The 19,986-nt window shown below is 47.0% G+C and overlaps 1 protein-coding gene across 1 annotated transcript; it reads left to right on the top strand.

Moving 5' to 3' along the window:
* The first annotated feature begins 1,711 nt into the window (after nucleotides 1-1,711).
* LOC128403481 (pre-mRNA-processing factor 39-like) lies at nucleotides 1,712-19,576 on the top strand. Its single transcript, XM_053368281.1, has 14 exons — nucleotides 1,712-1,958; nucleotides 2,916-3,226; nucleotides 3,436-3,561; nucleotides 4,095-4,213; nucleotides 4,634-4,801; nucleotides 6,252-6,447; nucleotides 6,756-6,863; nucleotides 7,525-7,689; nucleotides 8,151-8,277; nucleotides 8,963-9,231; nucleotides 10,695-10,879; nucleotides 11,009-11,083; nucleotides 12,379-12,541; nucleotides 18,985-19,576. Exons 1-14 carry the CDS (start codon nucleotides 1,892-1,894, stop codon nucleotides 19,045-19,047), a joined length of 2,142 nt encoding a protein of 713 aa, XP_053224256.1. The 5' UTR covers nucleotides 1,712-1,891; the 3' UTR covers nucleotides 19,048-19,576.
* The last annotated feature ends 410 nt before the right edge of the window (nucleotides 19,577-19,986 follow it).

Genomic DNA, 19,986 nt, shown 5'->3' with positions numbered 1-19,986 from the left:
TTCCGTTCTGTGGTAGCTGTGATGTCCTGCAGCACCCCCTTTGGCTCAGCCTCCATTGTGGGGAAACCGGTCGCACTGCTGTAAATCTGCCTCTGGCTAGAGTTATTTATGCTCTGGTAATGTGAAAATAACCGGGACACGGGTGGTGCTGTGGGTTAAACCACAGAGCCTAGGACTTGCCGATCAGAAGGCCGGCGGTTCGAAACCCCGCAACGGGGTGAGCTCCCATTGCTTGGTCCCTGCTCCTGCCAACCTAGCAGTTTGAAAGCACCTCAAAGTAGATAAATAAGTACCGCTCTGGCGGGAATGTAAACGGTGTTTCTGTGCGCTGCTCTGGTTTGCCAGAAGTGGCTTAGTCATGCTGGCCACATGACCCGGAAGCTGTATGCCGGCTCCCTCGGCCAATAAAGCGAGATGAGCACTGCAACCCCAGTCGGCCACAACTGGACCTAATGGTCAGGGGTCCCTTTACCTTACTAATGTGAAAATTAGGAAATGGGAGGGAGGGCAAATTTTGACCTCAAGACGCCATATTACCAAAGTGCACCCATGCCAGTTAACGAGGGTTATTTGGCCGATTATAAATTGGAGGATGTTTTTGGTAAGACGAGGCTTGCATTTAGCTTTGCTTAGATGCCGAGAGGCAGAAAATGCCCCAGCAATGACCTGCTGTATTGCAGTCTTCATACAGCGTTGGGCATAGAAAACTAGATCTGTTGGGTTTCTGCCTGTCTGGTTTAAAAGTCCAAAATTGGCTGTGGGCAGGAAGTGGCTACTGTGGGGCAGTATCACGAAATAGCCAGAAGATGGCAGTGTCAGGTAAGACAGAGTTGAGAATCACTAGAGATCGAGCAATTTCTTTTTCTAAAAACAAAAACCAGTACAGTATATGACAATTTAGTACGAAAATAGCATTCAAAGCTGCGTTGAGACGTAAAAAACAAACCATCAACAAGTAAAAGCAGCAGGAACAATAACAATTCAATTATCAGAAAAATGAAGATCGGGGCAAAACGCAATTTAATAATTTTTTAAAAAATACTGTTGATACTGATGAAACTGAGGAGGGGAAGTTTTTCTGCTTTTTTTAAAATACACTTTCCTTTCAACTAACTATCCAATATCAAATGTGCTTTTAGGATAATTTACCGCTACCTGCGAAAGAGATGGAACAACTACGTGCAAAGAGAGAGAGAGAGACTTACAAAACTTGTCTTAGCTGTGCGACAGTAAAGAATAACCTTGGCATGGGCCAATCAAAAAATACAGGCAAGGTTTGGGTTCGTTCAACAGTGTGTGAGTGCAAAACGCCACTGAAATACGAAGTTAAGAGGGGCCAGATAATTTTGGAGAGCAGCGCCTGTTTTTAGCCCTTGGTTTCCAGAGGTTGCTGCTCAAGTCACCGGCTGATGAAACCCTGCAATTAAATAACTGCAAGCAACAACTACTTTTCGCGCAAAACAAAGCCCAAGCTACGACGATGCTGCTGCAGTTCTGTATCTTTTCTCTCGTGCTCCATCTGCAGCTCTCAGTTCCATCAGGCGGGAGGAAGCGAGGGGGGAAATAGCGCCCGAAGTAAACCCGCAGATCAAACCACCTATGCTAGTCTACAACTACAAATCTATGGGAGAAGCGCTTGCGGTCCTTCCTTCACTTTCCTCCTCTATGGTTAGCCCTTGGAACCGCCTCCTCCTCCTCTCTCTGAAATGCTTTCTCTATGGTTGCCCTGGCTCTCCTTTCAAGGCTCCTCAGCAATTCATAGGCCGCGCCAGGCGCCCATCTCATCCGGGTCCTTCGGCGGCGCAGACGCAGTACGGCCTAGCGGGAGCGGCGGCGACGGGCACCGGGGAGGCCCCAGGCATAGACGCTCGGTTCGGCGGCCGCGAGGAGGATGGCGGCGGAAGGGCCCGAGGCTCCTGCCAGTCCCGGCGGGGAGGGGCTCCCGGGGGCCGAGGCTGGTGAGAAGAGGCCGGAGGGGGGCGGGTCACGGCCGGGGGTGGGGAGGGCGGGGCTCCAAAGCGTGGACGGAGAGGGGGTCGAGACTATGTACTATACTAGAAACCCAAACCCAGCACGCGCACAAAGTCCTTTGTCCCGAAGTGCCTCTCTACCCTAGCGCTCAGTTTCCAACGGAGGACACTCCGGTTTCCCCCTGGGAAGTTCACTATGCACGACATGGCGTGTGCTGCCCGTCGCAGGTACACTGCCTCTGTCCATGGAGGTTTCGTTCCTGGCTGACATGCGAGAGTGGACCTGGCAGCCACCGCACGTGGGCACAGAGAGATACCCGAGATCCTTTTAGGGGGGAATGTAATAATGGAGCCCAATTTGCTTTCTACAAGATGTCTAGCTGCCGTCTGCCAAGTCAGACTTGCTCTGTCTGTCCTAGAATTGTCCACTACTAGCAGGCAGTGGCTCTTGAATGTTTTGGTGGAAGTTTCTCCTTGCCCACCTACCCAACGACCTTCTTTATCTTCAGGACTGAAACTGGGGAGCCCTGCTCTGGATTCTCCCCTGAGTAGTAAAGCTTTTCCCTGTCTCTTGGTTAGAGGTGACTTACCACAGGCAAAATTGTTCATTTTCAAGCCTGAGTGAAGAAAAGTCCAAAAGAGAACTGTTGGAGTGGCTATTGGAGAATGTATTTTCCATTCATATATGCATTTGTTGAAAATATTTGGCAGGGAGAGAAAATTAATGTGCACAGCAGAGAGAGCAAAGTGCTGCTTGCAGAATCAAGGCAGGAGGTTTGTTGCTTAGCCAGGAAATGCCAGGGTGGTTAGGGCATTCCTTGCCCTTCCCATGGCCCATCTTCAGAACAGCACAGTTAGCCTTTGTTAAGCGAGGGGCGACAGAACTAGGTTTCAGAGAGAACTGGAAGAATTCTCATTACCTTTTGTTGTTCCTAAATCCAATAGGTCCTGACCAAGATGTGCTTCCTAAGCCAGCGAGTAACGGAGCCCCAAACCCAGATGAGGCAACGCCAGCGCAAGAGTGCAACGGGGTCAGTGTGGAATCCACTGCTCTGGCCCTGCGACCTGAGCCTGCCAAGGAGGAAGCCCCTCAGCCCTCTGCTCCCGACGTGGTCATGCACATGGCAATCAACCCCCCCATGGAGGAGCTCTCCATCACATATCCGCTGGAGTTTGAGCGGTACTGGAGAGCGGCACAAGAGAACCCTCTCGACTTCACTGCATGGACTGAGCTGCTGCAGTATGTAGAGCAAGAGGTAAGCTGAGGGGTCCACCTGCAAGCTTGGATTGAATTGTGTGGTTAACTGTTGAAGTGCAAGTTAATTGTCCCTAATTGGAGTGAGGCTTACTCGATGAAAGATAACAGCTTTAATAAGGCAGGTGCCTCCTTTTCCTTCACATTTACAGTAGCCTGCTGTGTTTTGTGTGCCTAGCTTCACCTCTTTCCTCTTTCCCACTTGTGCAGAATCACATCTATGCAGCCCGCAAAGCCTTTGACAGCTTCTTCCTGCGGTACCCTTATTGCTACGGCTACTGGAAGAAATATGCAGACATGGAGCGGCGCTTTGACTTCATCAAGGAGACTGAGGAGGTGAGGAGGGGCCAGAGGGGATTCCGTACCTCTGCTCTCCCTTCTGTTCTGTGTGTGTGTGTGTGTGTGTGTGTGTGCGCGCACGCCTGGGACATACCCAGTTCAGACCACCGCAACCCAGACATAGGGGAGCTGCACGCTCCTTAAAGGTGCTGCAGAGTAGGCAGGCTCCAGGTATCTCCTGCAAGTGAGCCAAGCCACCTCGTGCAACAGGATAAGGCAAAAAGCCTGTGTGTCTGGTGTCTTCTTAGCTTCAATTGGGGTAGGTGGACTCTGCAGGGAGGAGTTTTGCTTTGCATTCAATCTCTCCAGAAGGACAAAAGCTCCTACCTCAACATGTTGTGCCTGGTTTAGTCAGCCCCTAGTGCTTCAGAGGAAAGGAGGGAATCCAAGATCTTAAGGGTGAAGGATTGTGGGCAAGGGGTCGATGGGGAGGGGGGAATAAAAACTCTTCCTGGCCTCTCCTCCCCCAGTTCTCTACAAATGAATAAGTATTTACAAATAATTTCTCTGCTACTGCTGCTGCTCCCCAGGTTTTCCAGCGAGGCCTGCAGTCCATTCCCCTCAGCATGGACCTGTGGATCCATTACATCTCCTTTCTGCAGTCCAGCTTGGATATGAACCTTCCAGATTCAGCTCAGAAAATCTGCGGGTAGGTCATGTCAGAGGGAGGAAGGCTCTTCCTATTGTAACCCTGTGTGTGAAAGTGAGAGAGAAGTGATAATTTGGAAGCCTGATTCTCCCTACAAGACTCTGGATGCTGAGTGCCATGGCCCCTTTTGTGCAATATTGAGAAATACATAGCAAGCAGGTCTCCAGATCTTACTGGCCAAACAAATTGTGTCCTTGCCTCCTTACCGTGTGTGTATGCTGAGTTCCAGGAGCACCTCCAGGGCCAGCATAACTGAGCAGGCAAGGTACTCATGATATTCTGTCAGCTGGAAAAGTAGAACATGGGTGGGGGGTGGGGTGGAATGGAGTTTCCTAGAGGACGACTCTGTGATATTCTGCCCTGGCTCCTATTTGCAAATACTGATCACATCTCCCTGTGCCTGTGCTCTGGTCCTCGCAGCACCTTTGAGTCGGCAGTGGCGGCCGCAGGGGTGGATTTCCGTTCGGACAAACTTTGGGAGATGTACGTGGAGTGGCAGAGGGAGCAAGGGGACCTGAAGGCCATCACCGCCATCTATGACCGAGTGCTGGCCACCCCCACCCAGCTGTACAGCCACCACTGGGAAAAGTAAGTCTTGCGGGGGGCTACCGGGGGGGGGCGGCTTCCACACTTTGTTCAAGAGCTGCGATGTGAGCGTCAGAGCTTCAGGCTCCCAAGTGAGGTGTTGGTTTGTGTGAGAAGGAAAGTGGCTAAACATGCCCACAGGAGGCAGGGGCAGCTGCAGCACTTCAGGATGGGGAGTTCTGGATGTAGCGATGCACCCCACCTGCATAACTCCCCAAGGAGGGAAATTCCAAAGAAGGAACCCTGTCCGTGTTTTGCTGTTGATACAGTCATCCTTGATTTATACTTTTGTCCTTCTTCCTTTCAGTTTGCTGGGAGTAGCAGACATGGTTCTCTCTCCCCCGCTCCTCTGCCCATTGTTATCCTCAGAACAACCCTGTGAGGTAGGCTAGGCCGTGGGAGAGAGTGACTGGCTCCAGGTCACCCTGTGAGGCTTTTGAGGAATTTGAATCAGGTTTTCACAGCTCTTGGTACCAGCCCTCTCCACTGCACCAAGTGGGCGCTTCACAGTTTGCACAACTCAACCTGTCCATCAAGATGGGTGTATTTCAAACTTTTATCAGCATTTGAAGTCATGGAATCAGAAAGCACCTTAGGAATCATTCTCTGTCTTCACGGTAGCCCTGTGAGGTAGGCTGTGTTGTGCCGTGAAATGATTTCTCAGTGGCCACACCCGTACAGCTTCATTGGCTGAGTGTGTCTTCCACATGCACAGTGGCACTGCCAAAATATACCCATAATACGGATTAGGGAATGGGGTGGAGGGCAAGAGGCCACCCAGACACTTCCTGCCTCCCAGGTCCCATCTCCTGAGAGAGCTCATGTAACCGAGGTGGGGGGGAATAAGGAAGTCCCTCAGCCAGGAACGCCTGAGAGAATGATCTGCAGGCTCTGTTTTTTCCTGAGCAAAGCTGCGAAGGTGCTGGCTTATAAAGTGGTGTTATCTGCAGCGGGTGCACCCAAAATTCAGTTAAAGGTTGTGAAAAGACTTGCAGACGTGACTGTCCTTTAGAGACTAGATATTTGTGGATGTGATTGGATATCTCTGATATTTTGTAAGGGAAGTTTCCTGCTGTGCTGTAAATAAATATTGAAAATGTAATTCATGTGATGGGCTTAGGTATGTTGTTCTGTTGCCCTTCCCCACTCTTCTCCCTTCCAACTCTGCCTTAGGGGTATGATCCTGCTGACTTCCCTTACAGTCTTGTGGTAAAGGCTTTACTGAGATAACATCTATGGTGTCAACAATTTAAGGTCTTGAATCGGTGCTTAGTATTATTAGCTGCTGTGGGGCACCATTCTGTTGTTGGCACGGTACCAGACCAATGTCCCCTCCCCATTTCTCTGCAGCATCCAAACTCCCCCTTCTCTCCAGAGTGGGTACCCTGCCTTGCCTTGCCTGCCCCACCTTTCTCCCAAAGAACAGGATTGTCTTTCTCTTCCCTTAACGCAGGTTCAAGGAGCACGTGACCAGCCATCCCCCCAGAGAGATTCTCTCCACGGAGGAGCTGCTGTGGCTGCAGTCGAAGATGGCCTCTGAGACAGTGGCCAAGGCCACCGAAATGGAGGCCGAGGAGGCTCCGCCTGGAGAGGACGTCCCACTGAAGACAGAGGCCAAGCAGGAGATGGTGGAAGGGAGCCAAGTGCTGGTGTGTACCAGTGTGGCTGGCTGCTCTGCTTTCTCTGGTACTTGCGGGGGGGGGGGCTTCCTGGGCTCTGCACACTGATTACACTATTCCACAATGAAAGAGAAAGAGTGGGTAGAAAGAGAGCTTTCCATCCTTAGAGGCAGTATACCATTTAAGTGTCTGGTGCTGGGAACAAAATGGCTGTTGTGGTTCACGTCTCGCGGCTTGTTCATGAGCTTCCCACGTGCATTTAGGCTCTCTTAAGGCTCTTTCTTGAGTGCTTCCATGCCTTGCGCGACCAGTGGCTGAGCTGTGCTCTTGGATTTCAGGGACCTCTGGACCAGGACAGGATCCGGGAGCTCGTGATTTCTATTCGCCAGCATATCTACACCCAGAATGAGAGTGAAGTCAGCAAGCGCTGGAATTTTGAAGAAGGGGTTTGTATAGCTGAGCCGCTGTTTGGTCAGTGCTTTCTATCTAGGGTTTTAACTTTTTCTAAGAACCTGGCTAGCAGCTGTCAGTCTCTCTGCTGTGGTTATGTGGTATGTGAGAGAAGCCACTCTGCTCAGTTCTTCCCTTCTTCTAAAAGACAAACAACTTGGCTTCTTGCCTTTAAGGCTATGGCATGAGCCTGAGAAGCTTCAAAAGCCAGGCCTGCCTGTACTGACTCCTTGGGCCTTTCTCCTGTTAGCTTGGGGTTCACTTGTTTAGCAGCCAGACAGTGTAAGGCTCCTCCCCCTGCCCTGTGAGGTTTATGCTTGGAAATGTTGTCCAGGGCTCATGCAAAGCCAGAAGGGGTGACGGATGGCAGAGTGCTTCTGTAGGCCCGATTTGCCAAATAGGCTGCATATGGCGGAGCTGAGGGATGGATCCTGTGCCCTGCCAATGTGACATAGAGCTTTTACTTTGAGGCTGAAGCGCTGACGTGCACCGATGCCAGTGCTCTCCACTCCTTGCCTGTCTTGGGTCAGCCAGAAAAAGTGTGCGAGGTCCCACTCTCTCCGGACCTCAGCCCCAGCAGGATTGGGGAATTTATCTCCCTGCTTTCCTTTTGCCTCTCTGGTTTAGCTCCTTCCCCCTCCCCTCCTTTTGTTTTAGATCAAGAGGCCCTACTTCCATGTAAAGCCACTGGAGAGAGCCCAGCTGCGGAACTGGCGGGACTACCTGGACTTTGAGATTGCCAGCGGCTCGCACGAGCGCACCATCGTGCTCTTTGAGCGCTGCGTCATTGCCTGCGCCCTGTATGAGGAGTTCTGGATCAAGGTGTGTGTTGGCAAGATGTGCTTCCTCCCCTGAATGCCCCTGGACTGCCACACGCAGAGGAGGGAAGCGGCTCCTTCTCTGCCCTTCAGGCAGTCCCAGAGGCTGTGGTTTAAACTCCTCCCTTTATGAACAGCCTCTTGTTTTGTTAGGCCTCCTCCTCCAGAAAGTGCATATCGTCTCGCTGTGGGTGTCCCAATTGTGGGCTGTAGTTAGATGGATAAAATATTGGTGTCTGCCCAGATTACAGAATGGTCCCCACACAGGAGGAGGAGGCAAGCAACAGTAGCGGCTTTGCCATGATGGGGCAAAAAATTAGCACTGGCTTTTTCAGAAACACGGTGACAGAACATTATCTCTTTGGCTTAAGCTCCTTCTGACCAGAGCTGCCATCGCAGGTGTGCATCCAAGCTGCTTTTCATACCACCCTCTGCTTCTTCTGTTCCCTTTTCCCCTCCATCCAGTACACAAGGTACCTCGAGAACCACAGTGTAGCTGGGGCCAGGAACGTCTTCCAGCGAGCTTGCTGCTATCACCTCCCTCGGAAGCCCAACATCCACCTCCTCTGGGCAGCCTTTGAGGAGAAACAAGGTGAGGAGAATAAGGGGCACTGCCTTGCCAGCCCCCTCAGTTTTCTAGCCCAAGGAGCTGCTTGTCCCACGCTGCTAAAATCTTCTGTTGATCAGCCGTAAGCTGCCTAGGCCAGGGGTTGCCTTTCAAGGGTTCACAGAATTCTTCACCAGCCAAACATTTCTACTGAACTTGAAAAGATTGAAATGTTAATTTTTTTTTTGTCAATGCCCAGATGGTGTGCCATGAAAGAGACATTGTAAGTGTAAACATTTCCACTTGCACAACAGGACTCCTCCCACACCTGTTCCCCTCAAAATCTGCTCTAGGCAGTTGGGGGAATCCCTAGAACAGAAGGAAGGGGTGTGGGGAGAAGTCGTGTTGCACAAGCGGAAATCTTTGTGCTGGTCGGACACTGCTTTGGATGCAACCCATTGTAGGATATTTGTTGAGATTCCCAGAGGCAGCTGACATAGGCAGGGGTGGGGAGTGAAGGGCACACAGTTTGCTCCCTTCAGCTCCAGGGGAACTGGGCTAAGAGGGGCCAGGGCAGTGGGGAAGATCTCCGAATGGCCAGGAGGATGCCTGCTCGTTGTCCTTGCTGACGTTGGCATGAATTCTTGGAGGACAATAATTTGAACTCAGCTCTTCTAAGTTCTCAGCACAGTAAATGCAGAAGTTTTCACTCTGCCCCCTCCCCATGCAGGAGAGGTGGAGGAAGCCCGGCGCATCTTGAAGTCTTTTGAGGACTGTGTGCCTGGGCTGGCCATGGTGCGTTTGCGGCGGGTGAGCCTGGAGCGCCGGCTGGGGAACATGGAAGCGGCGGAGGCCCTCCTGATGGAAGCCATCCGGGAGAACGAGGGGATGCCTGTCTCTTCCTTCTATTCTGTCAAACTAGCCCGGCAGGTTTTGAAAGTGCAGAAGAACCTGATCAAAGCCCGGAAGATACTCTTGGAGGCACTGGAGAAGGATCCGGTAAAAATTACTGAGCGTTTGCTAAGGGGGAGATGGGGACCTTGAAGGTTGGCATCCAAAAGTGAGGGACTGGTATAGTTTTCAACTTCTCTGATGCCACTTTGCACAGCATTTCAGAGATTTGAGTGTGGCTTTCTAGAAGGCTGGTTGTCAGTGTTGCGCATGGTCATGTGTGCGCAGCCTCCTTGGGGGTCCCTGGTACTTCCTAGAGCCACCAAGAGAAGTGTGGTGGGGCTTATTACTGCATGTCTGCCATTGCTGTATGTGTAAACAGCTGCCTCTTCCTGCAATTACCGTATTTTTCGCCCTATAGGACGCACTTTTCCCCCTCCAAAAATGAAGGGGAAATGTGTGTGTGTCCTATGGGGCGAATGCAGGCTTTCGCTGAAGCCTGGAGAGCGAGTGGGGTTGGTACGCATGGACCGGTGCGCGCTTCTCCCCACCGGCAGCCCCACAAGCTCGGGGAACAGCAGGGAGGCAGAGCGCCGCCATCCCGCTATTCCCCGACCTGCTTTGCGAAGTTGCCTGCATCCCGAAGAGAGATGCCTGCATCCCGAAGCCTTTGGGCAGATATCCGCAAGCCTGGGGAGACCAGTGCAACTTCCCGCGGGCTCCCAAGGCTTGCGGATAGCAGCCTGTTCTGGGGGCTGGGGTGGGGGGAAGCTCGGGCTTCCCCCGCCCCAGCCCCGCGCCTGGGGGGGGAATATTTTTTTCCCCTTTATTTCCCCCTCCCCCCAAAAAACTAGGTGCGCCCTATGGGCTGGTGTGCCCTATGGGGCGAAAAATACGGTATTCTTCTTTGAGGTGGGGAGTGCAGATCAGCCCTGAATGTATCTAATCTTTCTTGAAAATGTTAAAAGTTTCAGCCCAGTCAGTCATGCACAAAGTTTTGGAGCTTCCTAGCTGAAGCTTCCTCCTTGCAGCATTCAAGTTCGAAATAAAGCAATTCCTTTGAATGGCATTCAACTGCTTGCATCCTACAGTAGGAATTACTTGGAAACGCAGCTCAATAAAGGCGTTTCTTAAGGAAGCTGGTGAGAGTTTGGTCAGATAGCTAGCTCTAAAATGCTCTGTTCTCAAGAGTGGATACCAAGGGGGGAACATGGTGTTTCCATTTGCAGGTCTCTTCTGGATTCTATCTGGATTCTATCCAGAAGAGCCAGTCCCTTAGCTGACATTAATTCAAGGTCAAAGTAAAGCTCAGTTCTGCTTGCCTTTGCCCATCCTGGCTGTCTTAAAAGAGGAATAAAAAAGCATTTTCTACAGGATCCCAAATTTTTCCCTTGGGACCACCTAGGTAGACTTAATGCTGGCCAAATTTTGCCAACCCTTTATTTTGAGCTGCAGGTTTTCCTTTGCGCTGAATTGAACACAAAGACAGAGATGATCTGGATTCTTTCCTTCCAAGCTTTGTCCCCAACTTTTCTGAGTGATGTTTTCTGCTGCATTTTCCTTTGATGTAGGACAATGCCAAGCTCTATGCCAATCTGTTAGAAATGGAGTTCAGTGCTGACGTCCGGCAAAATGAGGGCAACACCATGAGTAGCTTCGACCGAGCCCTGACCAGCGGTCTCCCTCTGGAGACCAAAATTATATTCTCCCAGCGGAGGGTGGAGTTTCTTGAGGACTTTGGGTCCAGCATCAACAGGTAACAAAAGAGAGCAGTACAGTGAAAGTGGGACAGACTTGCAGGCTTTTGTCTGTCCAGTTCATGACAGCCATGTGCCAACAGAGCTTTTTTCTCTCCCAATATTTCCTCTCCTTTTTGCATTGGCAGCTTACTGACATCGTACGACGAGCATCAGAAACTACTGAACCAGCAAGTAATGAGGAAGAGGCTCCTAGAGAATGGGTGAGGAACTCCTCAGCCACTGAGGTCCTTGGCCTTTGTTTGGCCTCTGTTGTCTGTTTAGGAGGAGGAGGTGACCAACACAGCCTTCCTCACTGAGGCTGCGGACCTCTGCGCGTGTACTTTAGGGGGACTTTTATTGAAATCGGTACGATGTACTTCCAAGTGAACATGGATTAAGTTTGGGCTGCATGTCTACTGTGAAGGCTAGTCTGGCACAGGTCCCTGCTTCCAATCTCACCTCTGCCTTGAACTCACAAGATGACCTAAGGCCAACCACAGTTCTCTGCCTCGGTTCCCCCACTTGCAGTATGGGGATAACAGTACTGGTCTCTCCTAGAGCTCTGTTGTGCTGATAATTCATATGATTTAAATGGTTCAGAAGTACAGTGGTACCTCAGGTTACATACACTTCAGGTTACAGACTCTGCTCACCCAGAAATAGTACCTCGGGTTAAGAACTTTGCTTCAGGATGAGAACAGAAATTGTGCGGTGGCAGCAGGAGGCCCCATTAGCTAAAGTGGTGCTTCAGGTTAAGAACAGTTTCAGGTTAAGAACGGACCTCCAGAACGAATTAAGTACTTAACCTGAGGTACCACTGTACTGTGTTTTCACTGCATGACACTTTCCCTCACTCGGGTTCAGGGTTTCTTTCCTTTTTAAAATGGCTAACTTAAAAAAAAAAAAAAACAACCTGACCCAGTCACGCAAAAAACCCTGCAGTGTTGAAGGAGATCAGGGTGGAGATTGTGCACCAGGGCATCTTATCTCATTCGGGTTTTTGTCACAGGCCCACCCCACTTAGCTTTATTTGCCAATTCTGTTCCCTCAAACTTCCTTCTTGCTCTTCTGCAAAATAAAAACCCAGGCTGTATGGAAGCTCACCATTGTGTGAGCTTTGTACTGTCCTTTTAACTGTTCAAGGTTTCTTCCCACTGCTTTAAGGCACTCCAAGATTTTCTATAGACTTGGGCCCCTCCCTCATAAAGAGTGGATTTAGTGCCGTTTCCTGGCTGAGACATCTGTCTGTGCACTTTCTTTACAGTCTTAAAAGCCATTGGTTATTTCTTCCCACCTTAAGATCTTAGGGGGAGGGTGTTTGTGGCATCATAGACATTAGTGTTAGTTATGTTGCTGTGACCCAGCATGAGGTCCTGAAATACCAGCTGAACACCAACCAGTCCCCTAATGCACATGCTACAATCCTGACCGCCACTACTAAGCCAGGCCCCTAAGGCAGCCAGAGATGCCCACTCCCTTCCAGGATGCTGACTGCCCTTTTTGAACTTCCGTGCAGTGCTGAGGAGGCTGATGAAAAAAGGATGAGACTTGAGGATGCTGCTGCAGCTGCAGGAGGCGGCAACCTTGCGGTTGCAACAACGGGCATCACCCCTTTGATGGCAGCAGATGTGAGCAACAGCAGCACAACAGGAGCTTATAACTATAACACTTGGTACCAGGTGAGTTGCGAGAGGCTTCTAGAATGAGTTTATAGGACTTCCGGAGGCGGCGCGAAACAGCAATGGCGGTCCTCTTCAGTTGTTGAAGAGGGGCTCCGCGGAAAAGGGTCGTGCGCTGCGGCACAGCGACGACCCGTTTAGGAAAACCACGGGTAGAGTGAGCCCGTGGCCGTGGGATTCGGCGGGCACCAGGAGCGACCTCGGATACGCAGAAGGGACCCCGTAAGGGGCTCCGGAACGTGGAGGGGGTAGCGGTGCTGTGAATCCATCGCTCTTTCCGCGGAAGCGAAGCCGCGCGGCTGCTGCTGATGAGCGCTGACCTTTCTTCTTTGAACATTTGATTGGAAACAACAAACTCGTGAGTAAGAAATTTGAGGCTTTATTTGGACATCAAATTGGTGAATTTCGGCTGAAAGCGGGAGACGCTAAAAAGGAAGTCAGTCTTCCGTCCCTGTTTAAAGTACTGAGCAAAGTTTTTTTAAAGCGGAAGCGTTGAAAGGAGTTTAAAAGAAGTTGGAACTTACCCTGCAAGTTTGGATTTGATTGTGAGACTGTGCTATACCTCTCTATATTTTGTGGATTATAAAGTTATAAGCCCCAGCTCACGGGCTGCCTGGATACAAAGTAACATCAGACTGTGGCAACTGTGTATAGAGACATAAAGTTACATTGGGCTACTTTGCAGTTACAAAAAAGGAACTGTTGTTCACACCTTCGCAAAGAACCTTTATCATCTGCAGTTTAAAGTGAATTTAGAGGGTTTCCCCCCCTTATTTTGGATTTTACCATATTTGGGAATTAAATGGTGGAAACTTTTGGGGAGCTCCCCCTGCTGGATTGTGGAAATATAAACCTCTGAGAACTGCTGGTTGTTTTGGAAATCTTTTTGCCTGGATGATTGCTTTTCCCATGGGATTTACAATTTGACCTTGAAACCTAGACAGTTGTGGAATGAGTGTGGCAGGAAAAACAAGGGCTGCCAAGAAAGCAAAACAAACTGAACTATTGCAATCAACTTTGCCTGTGCAGCCACGTAGATCATCTGTTCCAATTGTGACAGGTCTGCAAGAAGGACAATTTAAACAGCCAGTTTTGGAGGATATGGCTGCAGGAGGATTAGACCCTATTTCTAAAGAAATATTGGATCAACTGGCAGCATTAAATAAGAAAGCTGATGAACAAGCGGCTAAATTTGACCAGGTTACAGCAACGATTAATAAGTTGACAGACCAAGTTGCTCAAAACACACAGGCGATAGGAAATTTTGAAAAGACTATATCAGAGAACCGAAAATTAGCTGAGGACGCAAACACGAAAGCAGACCAAAACAAAAAAAGGATTGAGGAATTAAGAGGGGAAGTAAGACCACTGAGTAGACAGGTCACTGAACAACAGGCCTATCTGTCTATGGCGGAGCTGAAAAACCGGGAAAGTAATCTTAGGATTAGAAATATTCCAGAACTAGAAAAGGAAGATTTGGCTGGCTTTTTGACTGCAGAAATATCCAAGTTCTGGGGTTTGGCAGAAGAGAAAGACTTCAAAATCGTCACCGCTTTTAGATTGGGAAGAGTGGCCAAGAAAGATAAACCAAGGGATTGCTTGATCATATTGAGATACAAGCAAGAAAAAGACAACATACTTGGCCTACATTTTAAAAACCCATTGGTGATACAGGGAAAGACAGCAGAAATCTTCAGAGACATACCAAAACAATTGTTGGACTTAAGAACTACATACAAGGATCTGGCAAGATTATTAAGAAACAACACAATCCCTTACAGGTGGGAATTCCCCCAAGGATTATCTCTTAATTTGAAAGGGAAGAAGGTGAGAATCAGAACAGCAGAAGAGCAAGAAAAATTCCTAAACGATCACGGGGAGGACCTTCGAAAAGGGACAGCAGGTACCTGGCCACCCCCCACGCCTGGTACAAAAGATCCACCTCCAGACATAGACGAGAAGGGAGACAACCCCATCGGCTAACAAGCTGATCCAGGATGTCTCTGCAGCTTTTTAGTTGGAATATCCATGGGGCAAATTCCCCTGAAAAAAGGAAAAGGATTTTTCACATTTTGAGGAAAGAACAACTAGACGTCATTTGTCTCCAGGAAACCCATGTGACTAGGCTCCACAGAAGAGTGCTAATAAACAAGCGACTAGGCCAAGAATTTATTTCATCAGCTAAAGAAAAGAAAAGGGGAGTCGTGATATATGCAAAGGAGAGCCTAGCACCAAAATTTGTGTTCAAAGATGAACAAGGAAGAATTTTGGCGATCGAAATACAATCACAAGGAGAAAAATTTTTGATAATTGGAATTTATGCACCAAATGAGGGGAAATCTGAATTTTATGGGAAGCTGCATGAGACAATGCTGGACCATATGGACTATAATAACATCATTCTGATGGGAGATATGAATGGGGTTGTCTCCACACACATGGATAAGTCACAAAATCAAAATGTGACTAAAGATGGCAGACTACCAAAGACTTTTTTTGAACTCACAGACAATATGGACTTGATTGATATCTGGAGGACAAAGAACCCCCTAGGTAGAGAGGGAACATTCTTTTCTGAGGCCCACCTATCCTGGACAAGAATCGACCAAATCTGGATATCTAGAGGACTGGCACCCAAGACCAAAAAAGTAGAGATCTGCCCTAAAACTTGCTCCGACCATAACCCCTTGAAAATGGACTTGAGACTTACACCAGCTGGATCCTTCAGATGGAGAATGAATGATGCATTGTTTAGAGACCAGGAGATAGTGAAGAAGGCCCAAAAGACGATGAAAGACTACTTTGAACTAAATTTGAACACTTCAGTGGAAAAAAAAACAATCTGGGACGCAAGCAAAGCTGTTATGAGAGGGTTTCTGATACAGCAGAATTCTATTAAGAAAAAACTCTGGAACGGTAAAAAGGACAAGATCTTGGAAAGGATAAAAGACGGAGAGAAAAAGTTGAGACTAAATCCAAAATCAAAAGAAGTTTTGAGAGAAATAAAATTCCATCAAGCACAATATGCAAAACTGATAAATCAAGAAGTTGAATGGAAAATCAAACAGATGAAACAAAGATCATTTGAATCGGCAAATAAATGTGGGAAGCTGCTATCATGGCAGCTGAAAAAGAGACAAAAACTGAACTTTGTTACCAATCTAGAGGTTGAAGGAGAATGTATTCAGAAACCAGAGGAAATTAGAAAGTGTTTCCAGAGATATTTTAAAAAATTGTTTTCCCAAGGACCCCAAGTGGAGACTGAAATAAATAAATTTTTAAAAAGCTATGGCCTACAAAAACTAACACAAGACAAACAAACTGACCTGAATTATAAAATAACCCAACAGGAAATCGAAAATGCCATTCAGAACATGCAACTAGGCAAATCCCCGGGCCCAGATGGACTTACCTCCAAATACTATAAGATATTGAAGGAATACCTGACTCAGCCATTGATGGAGGTATGTAATCAAATTATGGAAGGGAAGGGGGCACCAGAATCGTGGAAAGAGGCATTCATCACTTTGATACCAAAATTGGAATCTGAAAAGACTCAACTTAAGAACTACCGTCCCATCTCACTCCTAAACGTGGATTACAAGATTTTTGCTGACATTTTGGCAAATAGATTGAAAAAAGTCTTAAATGGAGTTATTCATAAAGACCAAGCAGGCTTTCTCCCTGGCAGGCATTTGTCAGATAATACTAGGAACATTGTTGACGTTCTGGAACTTCTACAGACAAATTTGAATACAAAAGCAGTTTTGATATTTATAGACGCGGAGAAGGCCTTTGACAATATATCTTGGAAATTTATGAAGAAGAATTTGGAAGGGATGGGAGTGGGAAGGGCGTTCCAAAATGGCATAGATGCAATATATTCAGAACAAAAGGCTAAATTGATAGTAAACAATGTGGTGACAGAAGAGTTTAAAATTGAAAAAGGAACACGACAGGGGTGCCCCCTATCACCCTTGCTATTTATTTCTGTCCTTGAGGTTTTGCTAAATTTGATCAGGAAGGATCAGCAGGTGGAAGGAATACAGGTCGGAGGAAAACAATATAAACTGAAGGCCTTTGCAGATGACTTGGTTTTGACATTACAGGAGCCGGTGTCCAGCACAAAAAGAGTATTGGAATTAATTTCTGAGTTTGGTCGGGTGGCGGGATTCAAGTTAAACAAACAAAAAACTAAGGTTTTGGCAAAAAACTTGACACCTTTAGAAATAGATGGGTTTCAGAAGGAAACAGAACTAAACGTTGTTAATAAAGTGAAATACCTGGGGGTCAACTTGACTGGGAAAAATTTGAATCTGTTTAAAGATAATTATGAAAAATGTTGGTCTGAAATTAAAAAGGATCTAGAAATCTGGTCAAGATTGAAACTTTCCTTGTTGGGAAGAATTGTAGCAGTAAAGATGAATGTATTGCCAAAAATGCTGTTTCTGTTCCAGACCCTACAGATCGTGGACAGAGTGGAATGTTTTGGAAAGTGGCAGAGGGACATTATGAAGTTTGTCTGGCAGGGCAAAAAGCCCCGAATAAAATTTAAAATATTAACAGATGCAAAGGAAAGAGGGGGTTTTGCCCTGCCGGACTTAAGGTTGTATTATGAAGCTGCATCCCTCTGCTGGCTGAAAGATTGGTTTTTGCTAGAAAACACTGATGTCCTAGATCTGGAAGGGTTCAACAATGCTTTTGGGTGGCATGCATATTTGTGGTACGACAAGGTAAAGTCTCATAAGTTGTTTAAAAACCATATTGTAAGGAAATCTCTGTTTTCTGTCTGGACTAAATACAAGGACTTATTTGAAAACAAGACTCCGAGGTGGTTATCACCGATGGAGGCTAAAGCCACAAAAATACTTAATATGGGGGGTGGCTGGGCAAAATACTGTGAAATAATAGAAAGAGTGGGTGACACTTGGAGGTTGCAGAGCTTTGAAAAATTGAAAGGGAAGGTGCGAGACTGGTTTCACTATGCCCAAATTTTAGAGATCTTTAAAAAAGATAAAAAAATTGGTTTCCAGGTGGAAAAATCAAAATTAGAACTAGAATTACTTGAACCTAAGACGAAAGTGCTTTCAAGAATGTACAACTTGCTGCTTAAATGGAATACTCAAGATGAGACAGTCAAATCAGCCATGATAAAATGGGCACAAGATATTGGATACAACATTATGTTTGAGGACTGGGAAAGGTTATGGACCACCGGTATGAAATTTACGGCATGTAGTGCCTTAAAGGAAAATATTATGAAAATGATGTACAGGTGGTACATGACCCCAGTCAAACTTGCAAAGATATACCATTTGTCTGATAATAAATGTTGGAAATGTAAGGAGGCTGAAGGAACTTTTTACCACCTCTGGTGGACATGCCCGAGGGTGAAGGCCTTCTGGGAAATGATTTATAACGAGTTGAAAAAGGTATTTAAGTATACCTTTCAGAAGAAACCAGAGGCCTTCCTCTTGGGCATTGTGGGCCAGAGGATACCTAAGAAAGACAGAACCTTCTTTCTATATGCAACGACTGCAGCAAGAATTCTCATAGCTAAATACTGGAAGGCACAGGAGCTACCCACACTGGAAGAATGGCACACACAACTGATGGACTATATGCAACTAGCCGAAATGACTGGCAGAATCCGAGACCTGGGAGAAGAGGCTGCGGAAGAGGATTGGAAAAAATTTAAGGACTATTTACAAAAACATTATAAGATATATGAATGTTAAAAATTTGCTAAGGTTTGAGGTAAATATGCTTCAGTATTGAAATTCGGAGTTGATAGAAACAAAGTTAATGATTGAGAAAAGTTTTAATTTCAGAGTGAATAATTAGATGAAAATACAAAAACACAGGAAACAAGGTATTAATTTGCTGTTTATATTTATTATAAAGAATGCAGGGATGGAGGAGATGGGGAAGTCCAGTGGATGATGAAAAAAAAAAAAAAAGACTTCGAAAAATGAATTTTTTCTTGTTTAATTTCTTTTTCTTTCTGTAAAACCGCTTTTGTTGTGTTATTGATGATGGATTTAGATTCTGGAAAAAAGCAATAAAAAAATTTATAAAAAAAAAAAAAAAATAGAATGAGTTTATAGACATAGCAGAGGTGGCTGAAACAGACTCTTGGGACCAGTTCCTAGTTAGCTTGACAGGTAATACACGCATTACTGAAGTAGCTTTTTGATTTGAGCCAGCTAGGTGGTTTGCATAACCCAGTTGAACAGAGTTAATTTGGGCCAGTTTGAGTAGGCAGCTTAGCTTAGGCCTGTTGAGCCAAGCATTCTGTGTGAACAAGCATTCCATGGAACTTTTTGTTGTTGTGGGGGACGGAAGGAAGGCTGCCCGCAAAATAAATAATGTAATTTATTTAAAGCCGCTTGGCAAAATTGAAATAATTTATTTGCTTCATTTTTTATCTACTCTGTTTGCAGAACTATAGTGGCTATGGGTACCAGAACACATGGAACTACAATCAGTATTACCAACAGACCTGAAACTGATTGGCCCAAGATGCCCACAGCATCCGTGAGACTGAGTGGCAGCTGCAGCTTTTTGGCCCACATATAGAAGCAACATGAAGTCCAGGCATGACCTGTAGCTGCTGCTGCCTCCTCTCTGAGCAGCTTTAGAGAAACTGTCTACATCTGAAAAACTGATTCTCCCTCCCCACAAAAGCTTTGTATGTACTGAGCTGCCCCACCACCTATTACGAGCCACAATTTTCGTGTTTCCACGATTCGGGGGAATATGTTGACACTTCTTAGATGTGGAGGATCTGAAATCACATATTCCATGCAGAGCTGTTTTTGTTTACCACACAAGGGAGGTTGCCACAGTCTTCCTTGGAGACCCTTTGGATGATGGAGTGACCAAGGACTATGTCTTGTCTGCCACGGGATTCTCTTAGCAGGCTTCACGAGGCAGAATTGGTGTCTGTTAAAATGAGTCCTCCTTTTTTTGTAAACTTTTTCTCCTGTACATTTCATGTGTTGCTAACTGTACATAAACAGGAATTCATTACCATGTCTTTATCATCCTCCATTTTGCTGCGAGAGGGGAGTGCTCAGGGGGTTATTCTAGTATGGGTTGGCATAGTGTTTAGCCAAAGTTGTGGCTTTTCTTTCTATTTGTAATACAAGTTCTGCTCGCCTGGTTACTTTATTTAACAGTGTAGGAACAGGCAATGATTGCTGCAGTCTTCTCATTCAAACTCAACTCTGCAGCTAGATGGGCTAGAACCGTTTATTCAACAACCCCCCTTGGAACAGGAATTGTGTACAAGGGATCATTTGCTCTGGAAGAAGACTAAGTTTGACAATTGGTTCTAAAACCTACTTGCTTACCTTAGAAGAATAAAGCCAGGCAGAATAATCCAGCAAAATCAGGTTCTTTAGCAAAAGTGCTCTTCCCTAACAAGGAACTCTATGGCAGGC

Source organism: Podarcis raffonei, chromosome 16, assembly GCF_027172205.1.
Source record: "Podarcis raffonei isolate rPodRaf1 chromosome 16, rPodRaf1.pri, whole genome shotgun sequence".
Classification (NCBI taxonomy): domain Eukaryota; kingdom Metazoa; phylum Chordata; class Lepidosauria; order Squamata; family Lacertidae; genus Podarcis; species Podarcis raffonei.
This window is presented reverse-complemented; position numbering and strand designations above follow the sequence as displayed.

What these genes read in the sequence shown, in the direction of transcription:
- LOC128403481 (XM_053368281.1), top strand. Translation starts at nt 1,892, where the DNA reads ATGGCGGCGGAAGGGCCCGAGGCTCCTGCCAGTCCCGGCGGGGAGGGG. An exon ending in TACAGCCACCACTGGGAAAA is followed by an intron (nt 4,802 to 6,251) that starts GTAAGTCTTGCG and finishes CCCTTAACGCAG; the next exon opens with GTTCAAGGAGCACGTGACCA. An exon ending in ATGAGGAGTTCTGGATCAAG is followed by an intron (nt 7,690 to 8,150) that starts GTGTGTGTTGGC and finishes CCCTCCATCCAG; the next exon opens with TACACAAGGTACCTCGAGAA.